Here is an 18027-nt window from a genome sequence, read left to right on the forward strand (position 1 = left end):
CAAGGAATTTATTTCTTACTAGTAACGAAGAAGCCAGAGCCACTCTTGGGGTGGCAGCTCTTTGAGCAAAGAGGCGTGCACGTCCTTTCCTGGTAGTGGACGTTGATGGGTGGTGGCAGAGGAAAAACCTAGGCAGATTGTTTATTTTTGTCATTTCAGGGAAAGCGATTCACAACTTGTCATTCCAGTTCAACTCGCCTCTACACTTCTTTCCATCTTTTGAGGCTTTTGGCTTTCTTTGCTTTTTATTCATGGTGTTTTTTATCTTCAAAAGAAATCTTTGATGTAGCTGGCCTGACTCAGGATCTCCCTCCCATTCCCTTTGCACTCTCTTGGAGAGCTTCTGTGCCTTCAGTTTGTTTGCAAATGCGTCTTTCTCTCTGCATCTACAGTCTCTTAACTGCTTTGATGGCGTCATCTTATTTGGGGGAAATGCCAAAAATACAGATATGTTTTCATACAAGAATATAAAAACAATTCACTCCATGATCTTTGCCCCTTAACCCCATGCTACTGTATTAGTTGGTTCCCTTAAAATTGGGTTGCAGAACTACAGCAGCAGCTGGATATATAGCATATTTAGATATGCTAAGGATGAAATCATGCTCCTCCAAATAACCTTAAATAACCTTGGTATTCACCATAGGATTTCATTTGGTTCCCAATGCCAGTATTACTTATAGTTCCTTCTGTATTAGCCAAATTCATTGTAATTGCCTTCAAAAGCAATTTGAAGATTATTAAATATCTTAAATTACAGAACAGAATGTCACTTAACAGAAAATCTTTGAAAATTATCAGTGACACTTGTTGACCCTGATAAGTGATGATTAGTAGAATTGGTTGAAGGGACAAGGAGAAAGCAAGCTAACTTAGAAGTAGCACCGATGGTTCTTTCCTATTCTACCTTATTAATACTTCCTCTCTTTGTAGCAAAAAATAAAAGATTTTTATGGTCAGCAAATCCCTGTAGAGGAATTCTTACTGACATTTAGTCTCCATCTCTTTTAATGTTATAATGCTTTAAAATAGTGCATTGTTCTAGGAGAATGTGGAAAGATCAAGTAACTTAGCTACTCCACCTCAACTTTTTTTTTTTTTTCCTGTAAAACAGGGATGATAATGATATCTACCTTCATCAAGTTTAGGGGGAATAAAATGAATTAATATATGTAAAGCACTTAGCATAGTGTCTAGCACATAATAAGCACTGTCGGTGTTAGCTGTTCACATTATTTTACAAACATTCAATGTTGTATTCAGAAAACAAAAGCAATAAAAACTTAAGGACAGCTTGATAAAATCAAGGGAATAAAAATATGCTTTATTAATGATTTTCAACTATGTGGACAGAAAGGTTTTGTGGGTTTGGCTTGGTTTGGTTATTTAAAGTTGACATGGGTTTAAAAGATTGAGAAACATTGCTTAAGGATGGAAGAAGGTGGATCATTTTCTGTCTCAGGAACATTTTACAGAGACCTAAGATAATGTCCCATTTTTTAGTTTTTATTTATCAAGATACACTTTCCGATCATTGCTGGTAATTTCTATTAGCATGCACGTTGCAGACTGGTAAATCCTCTTGTCCACTTTGACTTCTGCTTATTAAATTTACAATACCCATATTCACATACTGAATCTTCTCTTTTTCTCTGGTGTAAAAAGGCTTTAGTTTGTTAATCAGTACTCAATATAGCAAATGGTTTTATTGAAGATATTATTTACATTTTGTTAAACAGGACTGTCTGGTATAGCAAAGAAATGTTAACAAGCCTGCCCCATGGGGACTAAATGCCATTTGCACACCTCCCCTTTCCCAGTCATAGTGATAACCAGAAATGTCCCTACATATTTTCAAATGATCCCATGTAGGGTACCACCCCCAGTTGAGAACCACATCTGCATATTTGTAAGGCCTCATTGCTTGGAACATTATCATTTATGCCTAAGCATTTTTCAGAATAGAATGAGCCATAACAAAATGCTACCTATTTCCTATACTTAGTCACTTGAACCTTTATCTAAAACTCAGTCTAAACATATTGCTGACTTTAGTTCTGCCTTTCTCTATTATTTTTAGCTGAAGTTTGTCTTTTCCAGTCCCCCTGCATGTGTTTCTGCCTTAGCAGTTTTGCCTTGATATGTTAGTAGCTTTCATTCTTTTCCTAACTTAAGCCTTTGTTTTCTTCTTTCATGTCACAGGGTATATGTATATTTCAAATATTCAAGTATGAATATTTCTTGAAAATCAATTTTTAGAATCTTTCAGGGATATGTTTACATTGTATAAAAACAAAATACTATAACCCTCATGGTTATGCCTTTTTCTATTAATCATATTTGTTTATCTTTTAAAAGTTGAGTGTACTGTGCAGTACTAAATATTCCAGAGAAATGAGTATTAATAAAGCATTGTCCCAGATTTTTTTTTTTTTATTGTAAGTTGACCCTCACAGGAATTGATTGCTTTAAATTGTGTTTAGAAGACTAAGGATTACTTGATTTCTCTTTTAGGTGCTTAATAGAAAAAAAAAGTTTGTGTAATCGTGCTACATATGTTATACGGTGTATTCACAATACAAGGTCTTTTTTTTAAACAAGGAAGGTAGTGCTTGAAATACAGATGCTTGTTGGAAATTCCTCAATGGATTCTTAAAATTAGTCTGGGGGAAAAGTGTGTGTGTGTGTGTGTGTGTGTGTGTAAAATATATATTTGGAAGAAAATGTTGGGAGTTACCTAGGGAACTGGTAATGGAAGTGGAAAATATTCGTAAGTCAACATCAGAAAGATTTTATCCACTGACCACATGTTTTTGACTCTATGGTAGGCATCTCCAAGGAAAATCATAAGGTATACTTTAGCTTATCCACATGTCAAATATCAAAGTTCTTTCAAAAGATTTTGGAAAGAATGTCAATGGCAGCTGCCTATTTCCAGCTTCCAAACTATTAACAATATGACATTTACTTGTGTCATTTATGGAAAATAAGTGTGTAATATTCCAAATCACTCTTTCAGGTCATTATTTGCTTAGTATTTAGAAGACATTTTATAATCATATCACTTTTTTTTTTTTTTTTTAGGTCCAAAAGGCAGATTCTTATGCGGTTTAGACATACAAAAGTATGCATCTCCATTAAAATTTTTTTACCTTTCACAGAAAAAGAAAAAAGGACCAAGAGGAAATCTTAAAATTATAAGCTAAGGGTTTGAATGTTCAGGATTAAGATACAGTCATCACTAGCTTGTCTTTTAGGTAGTATGTATATTCCAAGATTGAAAAATAAACATGTTATTTTTAAAATTGTTTTTCAAAGTGATTATGCTGATTATATGTCTTTTAATATTTCAAGGGATTTCTGTGTTTGTTTTGTAAAACAATGGGAAATCCAGAAAACATAGAAGATGCGTATGTTGCTGTTATTCGTCCAAAGAATACTGCCAGTCTCAATTCTCGGGAATACAGAGCTAAGTCATATGAAGTGAGAACAATTTACTAACATTTTATTTGCTACCATTGAATGTCATTTTCATTTACATAAAGTCTTACCATATCCTCTAAATTCTTCTTGACAACCTAGATCTTGAAAAGGTAGAATTGATGCTCCTAGATCTCTGCCCAACACTGTCTTTTTGTCTGCTGCATGCTTTTTGACCATTTTTCTATTGATTGATAGGTATAAATTATTAGATATTAAAAGGTAGTCATTTGAGTTTTCCTTATATAGATTTAGTTTTTAGTACAATTTATGAAATGGCTCTCAAAAATTAAAAAAAATTGCAAAAGTCAGCTCATTCCAAATTCAATGTAAATATTGTTCTTGGTTATTTCCCTAAAGAACTCTTTTTAACAGTTCATTTTAAAATATCTTTCTACCTTTAATTAAAGTTTTAGGCAATTAAGTTACTTCTCTGTAGTCCTGAATTGTATTAAATATATTAGTAGATGTGATTGAAGCCAAAAAACCCCCGAAAAACCCTAAAACACAATTATCTTTTTTATGCAACAGATTCCAAGCATCATAGAATACTTCTACTCTAACCTAACTCCAACTAATTTCTCTAGCACTTTGCTCAAATTGCTTTTTTAAGGTTAGTTATCTGAAACCTATTAAAGGATATTGCAGAGGCTCTCAGGAGGCTGCTGCTTCAGCAGTGCTCTGGTTTACTAGTTCTCAATCCTGGCTGCACTGTTGAATCATCTGGGGAACTTTAAAACTTCCAGTACCAGGGCCCCCCTCCCCAGACATTCTGATTTAATAGGTCTAAGATGAAGCTAGACATTGCTATTGTTTTAAAAGCTTCCCAGGATATTCTAATATGAAGCTGGGGTTAAGAAAGACTGCTGACTTATTATATTCTAGGGCAAGTAAACTTTATTTTAAACTTTCTCTCTTTAAACTTCTCTCATCTAAGATTTTGTTGCATGAAGTTCCCATTGAAGGACAGAAAAAAAAGAGAAAGAAAGTTTTGTTGGAAACTAAACTTCAAGGCAACAGTGAAATAACACAAGGCATATTGGATTATGTAGTAGAAACCACCAAACCAATTTCTCCTGCAAACCAGGGTATTAGAGGTAGGAAACTTTTTTCTTGTTTTTTTTTTTAAATACAGTTTGCTTTAAATACTTGTAGAGAAAGATACTTTTAAAAATGTATTAAGATCAGTTTCTTTTGGTTTGCCTGGCTGGCTCAGAGTCATTACTGTGAGACTTTTAATCTTGGAGTCGTGAGTTCAAGTCCCATGTTGGGTGTAAAGATTACTTAAGAATAAAATCTTCTTTTTTTTTTTTTTAAAGGGAGGGGATCAATTACTTTTTATGTTCCTTTCCATTTAAAACATACATGAGGGGCGCCTGGGTGGCTCAGTCGTTAAGCGTCTGCCTTTGGCTCAGGTCTTGATCCCAGGGTCCTGGGATCGAGCCCCGCATCGGGCTCCCTGCTCGGCGAGAAGCCTGCTTCTCCCTCTCCCACTCCCCCTGCTTGTGTTCCCTCTCTCGCTGTGTCTTTCTCTGTCAGATAAATAAATAAAATCTTTAAAAAAATAAAAAAAGTAAAATAAAAAAAACTTGACGGGTGCCTGGATGGCTCAGTCTGTTAAGCGTCCACTTCTTGGTTTCAGCTCAGGTCATGATCTCAGGGTTCTGAGATCCAGCTGCCTCCCGCTCCGCACTTAGTGAGGAGTCTACTTGAGATTCTTTGCCTCTCCCTCCTCACTGCCCCACACCCTGCTTTCACAGGCATGCACTCTCTCTCACTCTCAAATAAATAAATAAAATCTTTAAAAGAAAACTTGAAAAAGACTCAGAAAACATCTTTTAAGGTATAGCAAAGCCTTTCAAGAAATAACTTGACTGAGCCTAGGTGGCTCAGTCGTTAAGCATCTGCCTTCTGCTCAGGTCATGATCCCAGGGTCCTGGGATCGAGCCCCGCATCGGGCTCCCCACTCACTGGGAAGCCTGCTTCTCCCTCTCCCACTCCCCCCTGCTTGTGTTCCCTCTCTCGCTGTGTCTCTCTCTGTCAAATAAATAAAAATTTTTAAGAAGAAAGAAATAACTTGACTGTAATGTTTTTTTAAGTTGAAAAATAGTTAAATAAGTTGCAGTGTTAATGATTTGTTCAGCAGAGATGGGAAACCAAAGAGTAGCTTGAAAACAAAGAGAAAATACAAATCACTTTTGCTAGAAGTATAGTTCTCTAGTTAAGTATCTTTGAACTACTATTTTTATTTCTCTACTTTAGGACAGAGGAAACTAAAAACCTTGCTTCATAACTAAGTGAAAGTTGATTCATGAATTAGAATCCTATAAGCTGCCAGGCAACAGAGGTTTCTTCCTGTTTGGTCACAGGAAGAAGACCCTTTTCAAAGAGCCAAACTGAATTATTGAAGTATTAACCTTGAAAGGTTCAGACCCCATTTAAAATATTAGGTAATATATAGCCTAGGAAACTGTTTAAAAATTAATGATAATTTTCTCAGGCTGTAGCCTCATAAGAAGTGGATAGCAGTTAAAAGGTAGAGAAATTATAAACTATATCCACTATTCAGACATTATCATTAAGATGCTAAAGCTAATTTCAGTCAAATAGCTGTTGAAAACAGTTGTAATGAGGTAAAGCATACCTCTCTATGCCTACTTTTTGTTTTTTTAAAGCTTAGTGTTTTTTTTTTTCTGTTAATCTTTCTAGAGATTGTCTAGTTTATCTGTTTCAGTAAAGAGTCTGTTTTTGTTGCAGAGATAGGGCTGAATCCTGTGATTCAAGTTATTATTTTGGGTATTTGTTCTATAGAGATAGCTGAACTGTAAGCCTCTGATTCATAATTTTTGGAGCTATCATTCACCATTTTTTACCTTTCCAATAGGTAACCTCCCCAATAGGGCCTGAATGGTTGGGGCTCTAATCATTATAACTCAACATTATAATAAGTTACTGCATAAATTTACAGATCCTTGATACACATTCTGAGTCCCACAAAGAGAATATCCTTTCCCTAATTATTAGATTGACTTTTTAATAAAATGATCTAGAAATTGATCTTAGCTAAAAAGGGGACTCTCCTTATGGGTGATCCAGGCATGTAAAAGGCTCTTTTTGGATGCCACAAATTTGTCAGTCTTTTCTACCTCAGTCTTGGCCTTCTGATAAATTTTCATCTAGACTTGTTTTACTGTTGCTAAATTGTTATAGTTACCAGGATATATCCTTAGATCAAATTCCTGAGACATATACCCAAATCATATATTTGAGCTAAGACAGACAAGTCATAATTTGCTATGAATTAGCCAAAATCTATCACTTGGTCCATTCACCCAGAAGGGGGATGAAAGTGGTGTCAGTGTTAACAAAGATGTCCTCTGGCCCAGAGAAAGGGGTAGTACTCTTAGAAGATTTTCTGGCAGCTTTTAATAAAAGAAATTAAAATGGAGAAGTTAAACTAACTAGTTATATTAATGAGTCATACCAGATCCTGACTATCCTATTTATTGAGTAATGTATGAAATATTTTTATAGAGTAATAGGATACCTTATATAAGCATCACATAAAAATCACAAATGACTTTATAATAGCAGTGGTTATGCCTTACCTTTTTGTGTAGTGCTGTGTATCGTTTATAAAGCATCACCACACTTACTTATTAATGAAATTCTCAAATTGGTCCTGTGAGTTGGTATACGGTCATTTTCACATCTGTAAATGGAAATGCACATATAAGTTGTTATCTGCTAAAATCGTATTCCCATTAGTGGAGGAGTTAGGACAAGAATCCTCATTTCCCAACTTGTAGTCAGTGCTTTTATTTTTTTCCCCCACAAAAAAATTTCATTACATCTATAATTTGCAAAGTAGGCAGTTAAGCAATGGATCAGAACAGAGTTTAGGGATGCAGCAAGGCAGGAAAGATTAAGTGGGACAATGTCTTGGGTTAGACAAAAGAAATTGCCTCTGAAATGAGATGTTATTCTGTATCTAACACTTATATTTTCTACAAATGTCCAATTTGTAAAATAATTGTTTGGGGGCTATAATAATAATGGCCATAATAAAAATATTGACTCCATTATTTTGTGCATAAATGAAGCTGCTTGAACTCTTATATTATCTACTTGTCCATAGAAGGCATCCAGCCAGACATTCCTACTTGGGTCAGGAACAAGGTTCTCTATCTTGGAGTGGGAAGATTGGAAGAGTTGACAAAAATAATGGTAAAGGTGTCTAGATGAGAAGTTTTAAAGTGCATGACTTGTAGGTTTTTATTTATATCCCCCTTGCGGCCAAGGAGGTTACAGTTCAGAACAGTAGTTCATAGCCCAATCAGATTTTAATAAAAACTGAAATTGAAGGGGCACCTGGGTGACTCAGTCTGTTAAGCATCTGCCTTTGGCTCAGGTCATGATCTCAGGGTCCTGGGATCAAGCCCCATGTAAGGCTCCCTGCTCTGCGGGGAGCCGGATTCTCCCTCTGCCCCACTCCCCTACTTGTGTGTGTGCGCGCGGGCGCACACGCTCTCTCTCTCTCTCATGCTCTCTCGAATAAAAGTCTTAAAAAAAAAAAAAAAACTGAAATTGAGGGTGGAGGTTGAATGTTAAATGAAGGGCTACTAAACTTTAAGACTTTGCAACTTAAGGGGTGGCTCAGTGAGTTGAGCTTCCGATTCTTGATTTTGGCTTAGGTCATGATCTCAGGATTGTGGGATCCTGCCCTAAGTCAGGGTCCCTGCTCAGCCGGGAGTCCGCTTCTCCTCCTTTCTCTGCCCTGACCCATCTTGCGCTCGCGCTCGCGCACGCGCACTCTCACTCTCTCGCTCAAATAAAATCTTAAAAAAAGAAAGAAAAAAGCAACAAGCAAGCAAGCTTCTCTTCTAGTGAGTCAAGACCAGTACCATAAATCTACTGGTTCATTGTCTACAGAATGATTTGCATTATTATCAGAATGAACAGTTTTTATTAGGGCATATAATAAAGTTGGCTATATTTTAACTCCTCTTAATGCTGCCTTTTAAAACATTTTCTAGTTCCCCCCCCCAAAAAAGGCGGGGGGACAAACCAAAAAACATTCTTAACTATAGAGAACAAACCAATGGTTACTAGAGAGGAGGTGGGTGGGAGGATGGGTGAAATAGGTGAAGGGGATTAAGAGTATCTTAGTATGGTGAGATTATGGGTGATTTTTTTTTTTCCTTATGCTTTTTATTTTAAATGAAATTGATTTTTAAAAGCAAAATTAGCATTTAATAAACATATATTTTCCTTCTAGCCTCTTTTTTTTTTTTTTTTTGGTCCTGTGCATTGCTAAAATATGTCTGTATGTCACTCATCCAACAAATATTTATTGCCTGAATTCTACATGCCAGGTACACTATGCTAGCCAATTATGGGAATAGATATTGTTTTCATTTAATGTGATTTTACATTTATATACTCACATATATGTGGCTTCATAGTTTTTGAAACCTCATTCAACATAAATGTACTCAAATTTATACAATATTATTGGTTACGTTATTGTTATGTATTTCTTAAAAGTATTTGATTCATACTGACATATTCCTTTCCAAAAGTTTAGATAGCCATATGCACTTCTACCAGCAATATCTGAAAAAGCAAACATTCTTCCAGGGTACCTTATCTTATATTTTAAATTGCCGTCTTTTATAAGTTAAGACATTCTATATCATTACTTATTAATTTCCTTTGTTTGGTTTCTAGTGAGGATGGTGTTTCTAAAATGTTTGTTAAAATTTGGAATTGCCCACTTTTGTGAATTGCCTCTACAGAATTTCTTTATCTATTTAGTGATTTTTTTTCTTAATCATTGTGTTTTCTTTAGTGAGGATGGTGATCTGTTATTTTGATGCATTTTTAAATATTACACATTCTTCTTTCATTTGATGTTTTTATAACATGCAGAAGTTTAAAAAATTTTGTGAGCACAGGGGCGCCTGGGTGGCTCAGTTGTTAAGCGTCTGCCTTTGGCTCAGGTCATGATCCCAGGGTCCTGGGATTGAGCCCTGCATCGGGCTCCCTGCTCGGCGGAGAGCCTGCTTCTCTCTCTCCCCCTGCTTGTGTTCCCTCTCTTGCGGTGTCTCTCTCTGTCAAATAAATAAATAAAAAATCTTAAAAAAATAAAATAAAATAAAAAATTTTGTGAGCACAAAAAAAAGTATACTTATCTTGAGCACTGAGTAATATATGGAATTGTCTAATTGCTATATTGTACACCTGAAACTAATACAACACTGTATTTTAACTGCACTGGAATTAAAATAATTTTTTTTCTAATTCTCAAGGAAATTTATAAAATTTAAAAGCCCATTATTTTTATCTTTACTGATTTTTTAAATGGTTAGGAAAGCGAGTGGTACTAATGAAGAAATTTCCTCTGGATGGGGAGAAGATGGGCAGAGAAGCAGCATTATTTATTGTTCCATCAGTTGTCAAAGGTAAAGTCTAAGTTTTATGAATCTTTACGTACTTCTGATGCTAAGTTAAAGTCTACTGAGGAATTTAGTAACTCACATTCATAGTTACTACTATAGTACTGTTTTAAAATACCTATTTTTCAGTTAGTAGTTAAGATGAGGAAATTTATTACTTAAAAAAAGGTATTTTGATTTCAAAGTAATATTCAGCCTTCTGGACTAAACAGTAATGTTCTTATTTCTGGTTTTAAAAGTAGAATAAAGAAGTGAGGAGGGAAGCCATAATTGAAATTAAAAATTTTCAGGTTATAATAAGGGATTTTTCAAAGGATATGACTAGAAATAGATATTTCAGTATTTTAGAACATTAACAGACTATGATCAGGACCTATCTGGTATTTGGCACAAGAAGGTGTTAATAATAGTTCTAAAATACTCTGCCTGACAGCATTGGTAATATATAAAGAATTTAGATCTAATGTAAAAATTTAATTTGAGCCTTTGACATCCTGGAATAATTGAAAAATACTAAATTTCAGTGCAGACCTTTCAGCCTACTAATTTTGTGCCTTTGGACAAATCACCTCTTTAAGCCTCAGCTCTATTTGTAAGATAGGTATCTGCTTCTACTAAGTTCATTGTGCTCGAAGAATTCAATGAGGTATTAGATATGAAAACCACTTTGGAAACTAAATTTAGAGTACTGGCCTCCTATAAGGCAGCAATAAGACTGAAGATAAATTAATGACCCAGTGTGGATATGCCATCATCTTGCTGCTCACACGGTACTTATATGTATTTTATGAGCCAGCTCTAGCATTCCAGATATATATTTTTTTCCCCAGCCATACTTAGGCTAAAAAGTACAATATTTTAAAATGGTGTTGGAAATCTTATTAATCAGAGTTTTACAATATTGTTGAAGAAGAGAAAGAGGAAACAATTTCTGCAATCCTTCAAGAATATAGGTCTTCTAATTCCAAATGGATAAGGTCACAGAACTGGTCATCAATTTAATCAAGGTTTTCTATATCCAAATCTAAAAGAATTCATGTTACATTTAACTACTTTTTAAAATATACTATATAATTTTAAATGAAAAACATGCAGTTGTAAACCTTTTATATGATGGCATTATTCATTTTCTTTTTCAGATAATACTAAATATACGTATACTCCAGGATGCCCAATTTTTTACTGCTTACAAGATATTATGCGAGTCTGTAGTGAATCCAGCACTCATTTTGCTACACTTACAGCAAGGATGTTAATAGCCTTGGATAAGTAAGAAATGCCACTAAAAATATTTTTTTAATAAATCAAATACAGGTTCATAGTAGAAATTAGCTCTGATAGAACAGAAGAAAATAATAAAATTAATAATATATATGTAACATAATGTTATGTTTTTGAAGTACAATATAAAAATGAAAAGCCCCAAAGACAAGATTGTCCTGGTTTGCTTGCAACAGCTAATCTTTTTTCAAAAATGACAGAGACTGCCCTGGATTAAGAATTAAGATTCCTAGGCGCCTGGGTGGCTCAGTCGTTAAGCGTCTGCCTTCGGCTCAGGTCATGATCCCAGGGTCCTGGGATCGAGCCCTGCATCGGGCTCCCTGCTCAGCGGGGAGCCTGCTTCTCCCTCTCCCACTCCCCCTGCTTGTGTTCCTGCTCTCGCTGTGTCTCTCTCTGTCAAATAAATAAAATCTTAAAAAAAAAAAAAAGAATTAAGATTCCTTGTTATAAAACTAGATTTCGTTTTTGGGTTTTTTTTTAAATTTTCAAGTTGAGTTACCACTGCCTTTATATCCTCTCCTACTTTGCACTAGTTCCCTTATTTCCATCCTTCCTCCACTATTTTAATAGAACTAATTATGTCTTTAAAAATAGTTAATCTTAGGAAACAAATTGAGGGTTGCTGGAGGGGTGGATGGGGTAACTGCGTGATGGACATTGGGGAGTGAATGTGTTGTAATGAGCACTGGGTATTATATAAGACTTATGAATCACAGACTTGTACCCCTGAAACAAATAATACACTATATGTTAATTTAAAAAATAGTTAAATATTGTGTAAGACTGACGAATCACAGACCTGTACCCCTGAAACAAATAATACATTATATGTTAAAAAAAAAAAAAAAAAGAAGAAGATAGTAGGAAGGGAAAAATGAAGGGGGTGGAAATCAGAGGGGGAGATGAACCATGAGAGACTATGGACTCTGAGAAATAAAATGAGGGTTTCAGAGGGGAGGGGAGTGGGGGGATGGGTTAGCCCGGTGATGGGTATTAAGGAGGGCACGTATTGAATGGAGCACTAGTGTTATACGCAAACAGTGAATCATAATGATGTAATGTATGGTGACTAACATAACATAATAAAATAAAATTAAAAAAAAAATAACCAAATGACTAAAGTTCTCTGTTTTCCCTGATGCTGGGTCACATGGCTCCTCAAGTTCTGATAGATTTAGTATTGAGTTACTCTTAGCAGTGAACAAGTTGTTTCGCCTGTCATGCCTTTGTCCTTCTGTAACTACAGAGCTAATGTCACCTCTGTCTCAGGGGTTCTAATTTTAAAAGTACTTCATGTTTTTTGAAAGGGGTTTTTATTATAATGGTATATGCATTTTAAAAATAGTTTGCTGTGTCTATTAACAAAACTTTTATTATTAGTAAATGAAGTACTTAATGAACACTAGTTAAAAATTTAAAAATCTGAATGTAATATTAGAACGTATCACATCTCAGAGTTTGATGGTCTTTTGTCATCTTCATATTTGAACAAATATTTCTGTGACCTCTTCTTTCTATTTTTCCAGGTGGTTAGATGAACGTCATGCACAATCTCACTTTATTCCAGCTTTATTCCGACCTTCTCCTCTTGAGCGGATAAAAACTAATGTCATAAACCCTGCATATGCAACTGAATCAGGTCAGACAGAAAACTCACTACATATGGGCTACAGTGCACTAGAAATAAAGAGTAAAATGTTAGCCCTAGAGAAGGCAGATACTTGTATTTACAACCCTTTGTTTGGATCAGATCTTCAATATACAAACCGGGTAAGAGTTGAATGAATTTTGGCTCTGATTTCAAAGACATTTTATCTGAAATATAATTTTTTTCTAAAGTAAATATACCTATTACTAATTGTAAATGTTAAGATGACATCTAGTTAGTTGTATTTATTTAGTTTGTTTTATCAATTAAAGTCAAGTATCTAAAGCTCTTAAGGGGATTTTGTTTTTGTTTTTTCTATTTTCCCTTTTTAGGTAGATAAAGTGGTAATAAATCCATACTTTGGTCTAGGAGCTCCAGACTACTCAAAAATCCAAATTCCCAAACAGGAAAAATGGCAGAGAAGTATGAGCAGTGTCACAGAAGACAAGTACTGTTTTGGTTTTACTCCACATTGTTTTAAAACTTATAATGTTAAAATATTGTTTAAAATGATATATGTAGTTAGTACGCAATGTAACCACTGCATAAAAGATTTAGTTTGCAGCTGCTAAGTGATACATGGGTTTCATAGATATGTCATGTTTATTTTGAAACAATTTGAATTTCAACAGTGCTTTTTAAAAAAAAAAAATTATCTGTTTTTAATGATTAGGGAACGACAGTGGGTAGATGACTTTCCTCTCCATCGAAGTGCCTGTGAAGGAGATTCAGAATTACTAAACCGTCTTCTCAATGAAAGATTTTCTGTCAACCAATTAGATAGTGACCACTGGGCGCCCATTCATTATGCATGCTGGTAAATGGATTACTTTTTTTTTTCCTTAGAAGGAATGAATCCTTAGTTATAAATGTTAGTGCTTCTTTTCAGAATTGTTGTCATTCCAGCCACCTTTTCTCTACCACATTTTGCCTTACGGGCTTTCTATTTAGATCTTTGATTACTGTTTATATGTACCACTGTTCAGAATTACAAGGTCTGCCCCATGGGAAAAGTATCATTATACAGCACTAGGTCCCTCATTCACCCTTGTAATTTCTATTGTTTTGTATTGGAGTTATATTAAGTTTGTTTACCCTGACTATAAAATTTATACGATGTAACTACTTATGATTTGACATTGATCATGTTAGAAAAATATTCATTTAGTTCTTGGGGAAGCTGTGGTATCAAGAAACTCCCAAAATCCTTCATTAGAATGAATGCCATTCTTTCTTTCTTTCTTTTTTAAGATGAGAGGGATTAGCTCACAAGATTGGGGTTAGCTGTTTCCACTAGTTGCCCATCGTAGCTCTTGCTCTCCTACTCTTCCCACATGATAGTAACTCTTCCCCTCAGCTGATCTGAGTTCTTATATTTGTGTTCATAGCAGTAGTTAACTGTCAGCTATAGTTTATCCTCTAGAAGGGATGTAATGAAGTTATTTACCATTATTTCTTATGCAAAAGTTGCTTTTGACTTATTGTTTAAAGTGATCTTCCTTGGCTAGTTTAAAAAGTGCCTACATTATTCACTGCTTGTTAAATGTCTGCTACTTCTTAGCTGAGCAACATTTAGCAAGATACTTCACTTCTCTATCTATCTATCCATATGTAAAGGCATTAATTAGATCATTGCTAGAGTTCTTTTCAGCTCAAAATTCTTTTAATTTCACTGATTCCAAAATTTGTGATCCTGTAGCTAAATATAGTTGCTTTTAATATCCATCTTTTCTCCCTTAAAAATATGCGGTTTCCCTAAAAATAGGCTCCTTTATTCAAGAAATATGCTCTTAATTTTTTCCTGTTTCCTTAAAAATAGGCTCCTTTATTCTGTATGTGTGTTCTTAGTTGTTTTCCTGTTAACATGGAATTTTCTTCTCATATTTGGAGTTACCCTAAATCTTTTTAAACTGAACTTATAGTTGTTTCTTAGATTACTAGTAAATATTGGTAGCAGCAGTACTGAAAGAAATCACATATCTTACCTGGAGCTAAACAAAAAGTAAACTGTGGAATTGGGAAGACAGAGGCAGAGAATTTTAGTTTAGGAATCCCAAATTTGTATTTGGTTAATACTGTCCCTTTTTTTGTGGCATTGGTTATTTTCTAATAAAAGAATGGTAATATTTATATTTTAAGAATGGTAGTATTTTGGGGCGCCTGGGTGGCTCAGTCATTAAGCGTCTGCCTTCGGCTCAGGTCATGATCCCAGGGTTCTGGGATCGAGCCCCGCATCGGGCTCCCTGCTCTGTGGGAAGCCTGCTTCTCCCTCTTCCATTCCCCCTGCTTGTGTTCCCTCTCTCGCTGTGTCTCTCTCTGTCAAATAAATAAATAAAATCTTAAAAAAAAAAAAAATGGTAGTATTTTTAAGTACATATTACATAAAAACAGAAGTATGGTATTTAATGTTCTTTGAAATGTCCTTAGGTTTCAGTCCTAATAACTCTCATTTCCTAAAAGTATGGCCTTTGGCAAGTTATTTAATGTCTCTAAGGACCTGTCTTCATCTATGAGATGGACTTAATAATAGTACATTTCTTAAGATTAAAGGGGAAAATGCAAATAAGTGCTTTGAGGATACCTAGCACATAATAAGCACTCAATAAATGTTGGCTGTTATTATTATTTTAAGGTATTGTAAAAATTTAAAGATTTTGATGTCTAAATCTGAAATTCATAATCCATAGTATTTTTAATTAGAAAATCTTACTACTACAGTATACCAAGGAAAAGAGTTTTATCCTTTGATAAAATTAATTTTGTCAGTTGGAAATAACTAAGTTTAATGTACCAGGAGTAATATGGGTCACGTTGCAATACTTTTAATCAGATCATTTGATTAATGTGAATTTGAATGAAGACTGATTTAACCATTTAGTAAGAACTTAAATTACTTTATCTTGGAAATGTACTTTTATTCACTAATTGGTATAAGGATCAAGGAGGGGAATAGTAGGCCATCTCATTAAGAGACTGAGATTAGAGACTATAAGTTTAGACAAGATGTTTTACCCCTCTTGGTCTGTTTTCTCATCTTTAAAGTGAGGGTTTTATTAGATTGGTGGTTCTCCAACTTTTTGGTGTCAGGACCGCCTTTCATTCTTAAAAGTTACAGGATCCCAAAGAGTTTTGTTTATGTAAATTATATCTAATGTCATTTAACATATTAGAAGTTATACCCAAAAAATATTTTAAGTATTAATTCATTTAAAAATAACAATAAACATATTAACATAAACAATTTTATGAAAAATACCATATTTTCCAAAATAAAAAAAATTAACTAGAAGAATAGTATTATTTTACATTCTTGCAAATCTCTTTATTCTCTAGCTTAATAGAAGATAGCTGGATTCTCACATCTGATTCTGCGTTTAATTTGCTGCAATATTATATGGCACATGGCTTCTAGAAAACCCCACTGTACACTTACGATCAAAAAAGAGTTTAAAGGATAATTAACATCTTAATATTCTTATGAAAATATATTTCATCTAGAGAATACCCTGAAAAGATTTCAGGGATTCTTAGGGCTTCCCAGATCACTTTTTGAGGACAACCCCTAAGATTGCTGCAAACTTTTAAAATTCTCATATTGGTGGCCACGTACCTGAAAACCATTCTTTACTAGAATCACCATTTTCCAAAACTATTTAAGTTGGCTTTCTCCCCATATGGGCAACTTAATCAGCCACTCAGTAAATGTTTCACTGACATGACATATTCTCTGACCTTTCTCAAATCAGTGTCTTCGCTCTCTGATCCTACTTTTAGGCTTCATGTTATTGCTAGAGAGTGTTTTAGAGCTATGATGATTTGACTCCCTTCAAATTATCCCATCTTCACTGTAGCTTAGCTGTCTATCCTCTTTGTCTCATTCATCCTGTCAGCCTTTTAGTCCTCCCCTATGAGCTATTCTGAACCTTTCTCCTCTTAAGCACTTAAATTCCCACTACTTCCTTTCTCTACTCTCGTCAGATAGTTTTACCTCCTATTTTCAAAGAAAATTGAAGCCATCGGAAATGTCCTTCTTCTCTGTCGTTTTTGTTCTCATCTCTCTCCTGTATCATGGGGTATGCAAGTAGAAATCCTTGTTTACCATAAATTCACTCTCTGCACTTTCTTTTCTCTTGCCTTCAAACATACATGGTTCTCTTCCTCTTGAAAAGAACATTAATTTGACCCTGCTCCCTCTTCTGCCACTGTCCTGTTTCTTTCCTTCCTTTCACAGCCAGACTTCAAAGGTGAGTGGGCCACACTCACTGTTGTCTCTTTTCCACTCTTCATGAACCTTCTTAAACTTTTCTGAGTTTTTAATCTCTTTCCCCGCTCTACAGCATTTAATACTGTTGACCAACCCCTTCATTCTAAGAACAAATTGGAGTTGAAGGGGCATAATGGAGCTATAATGAAGGTCAGTACGAATGCAAGATATTACTGTTACATGATCATTATTGAAATATTGGCTTCCATTCTGTGACCTAAGCATGTGGTATGGTATGGAAACTGCTATACTAAGATTGAGAAACCTGGATTCTAACACTAGTCAGTAACCATGGGACCTTCAGCAAGTTACTTACCTGGTTCAAGCTTCATTTTTCTTAACTGTGTCATAAAAATACTTCTGCATGCCTTATAGGTTGTTTTGAAGATTATATTAAGTAATTATATAAGAAAGTATGTTGAAAACTTAAAAGCATCATACAAAATGTACATTTATATTATTTTTATTACTTGAATTGCTTAGAAGTATCTTTTCCTGTCCTGAAAGATTGTTTTTCAAGATGCATTTCATTGTTCTAAGATACTCATTTTTCATTTTTCATATTCTCCCAGGCTTTTTTTTTTTTTTTTTTTAAGATTTTATTTATTTGAGGGGCACCTGGGTGGCTCAGTCGTTAAGCGTCTGCCTTCAGCTCAGATGCTTCTCCCCCTCCCACTCCCCCCTGCTTGTGTTCACTCTCTCGCTGTGTCTCTCTCTGTCAAATAAATAAATTAAAAAAAAAAAGGATTTTATTTATTTGAGAGTGAGAGAGAGCACAAGCAGGGGGAGGAGTAGAGGGACAGGGAGGGGGAAAAGCAGGCTCCCCACTGAGCAGGGAGCCTGATGCAGGGCTCAATCCCAGGACACTGGGATCAGGACCTGAGCCTAAGGCAGAT

The 18027-nt window shown here is 34.9% G+C and overlaps 2 protein-coding genes across 8 annotated transcripts in view; one reads left to right on the top strand and one right to left on the bottom strand.

The window, feature by feature from the left end:
• ANKIB1 (ankyrin repeat and IBR domain containing 1) overlaps nucleotides 1-18027 on the bottom strand; it is a 232895-nt gene that overhangs the window by 145546 nt on the left and 69322 nt on the right. The window contains exon 3 of one of the 2 annotated variants that reach the window (XM_032402174.1): nucleotides 7089-7192. The gene's annotated coding sequence lies outside the window, so the exon portion shown is untranslated. Of the gene's footprint in view, nucleotides 1-7088; nucleotides 7804-18027 lie in introns of those variants that run through there. The other variant, XM_032402175.1, reaches the window with a different exon arrangement.
• The window catches only part of KRIT1 (KRIT1 ankyrin repeat containing), a 34616-nt gene that overhangs the window by 453 nt on the left and 16136 nt on the right, over nucleotides 1-18027 (top strand). For 2 of the 6 annotated variants that reach the window (XM_032402181.1, XM_032402185.1), the window contains exons 2-8: nucleotides 3355-3483; nucleotides 4418-4577; nucleotides 9852-9944; nucleotides 11078-11207; nucleotides 12746-12989; nucleotides 13200-13315; nucleotides 13541-13684. In XM_032402181.1, coding sequence (XP_032258072.1) covers nucleotides 3382-3483; nucleotides 4418-4577; nucleotides 9852-9944; nucleotides 11078-11207; nucleotides 12746-12989; nucleotides 13200-13315; nucleotides 13541-13684 — 989 coding nt within the window. In that variant the 5' untranslated portion in view covers nucleotides 3355-3381. Of the gene's footprint in view, nucleotides 1-9; nucleotides 3258-3354; nucleotides 3484-4417; nucleotides 4578-9851; nucleotides 9945-11077; nucleotides 11208-12745; nucleotides 12990-13199; nucleotides 13316-13540; nucleotides 13685-18027 lie in introns of those variants that run through there. The other 4 variants (XM_032402179.1, XM_032402183.1, XM_032402184.1 and 1 more) reach the window with 4 other exon arrangements.

This window comes from Phoca vitulina, unplaced genomic scaffold, assembly GCF_004348235.1.
Source record: "Phoca vitulina isolate PV1807 unplaced genomic scaffold, GSC_HSeal_1.0 scaffold4, whole genome shotgun sequence".
Lineage (NCBI taxonomy): Eukaryota > Metazoa > Chordata > Mammalia > Carnivora > Phocidae > Phoca > Phoca vitulina.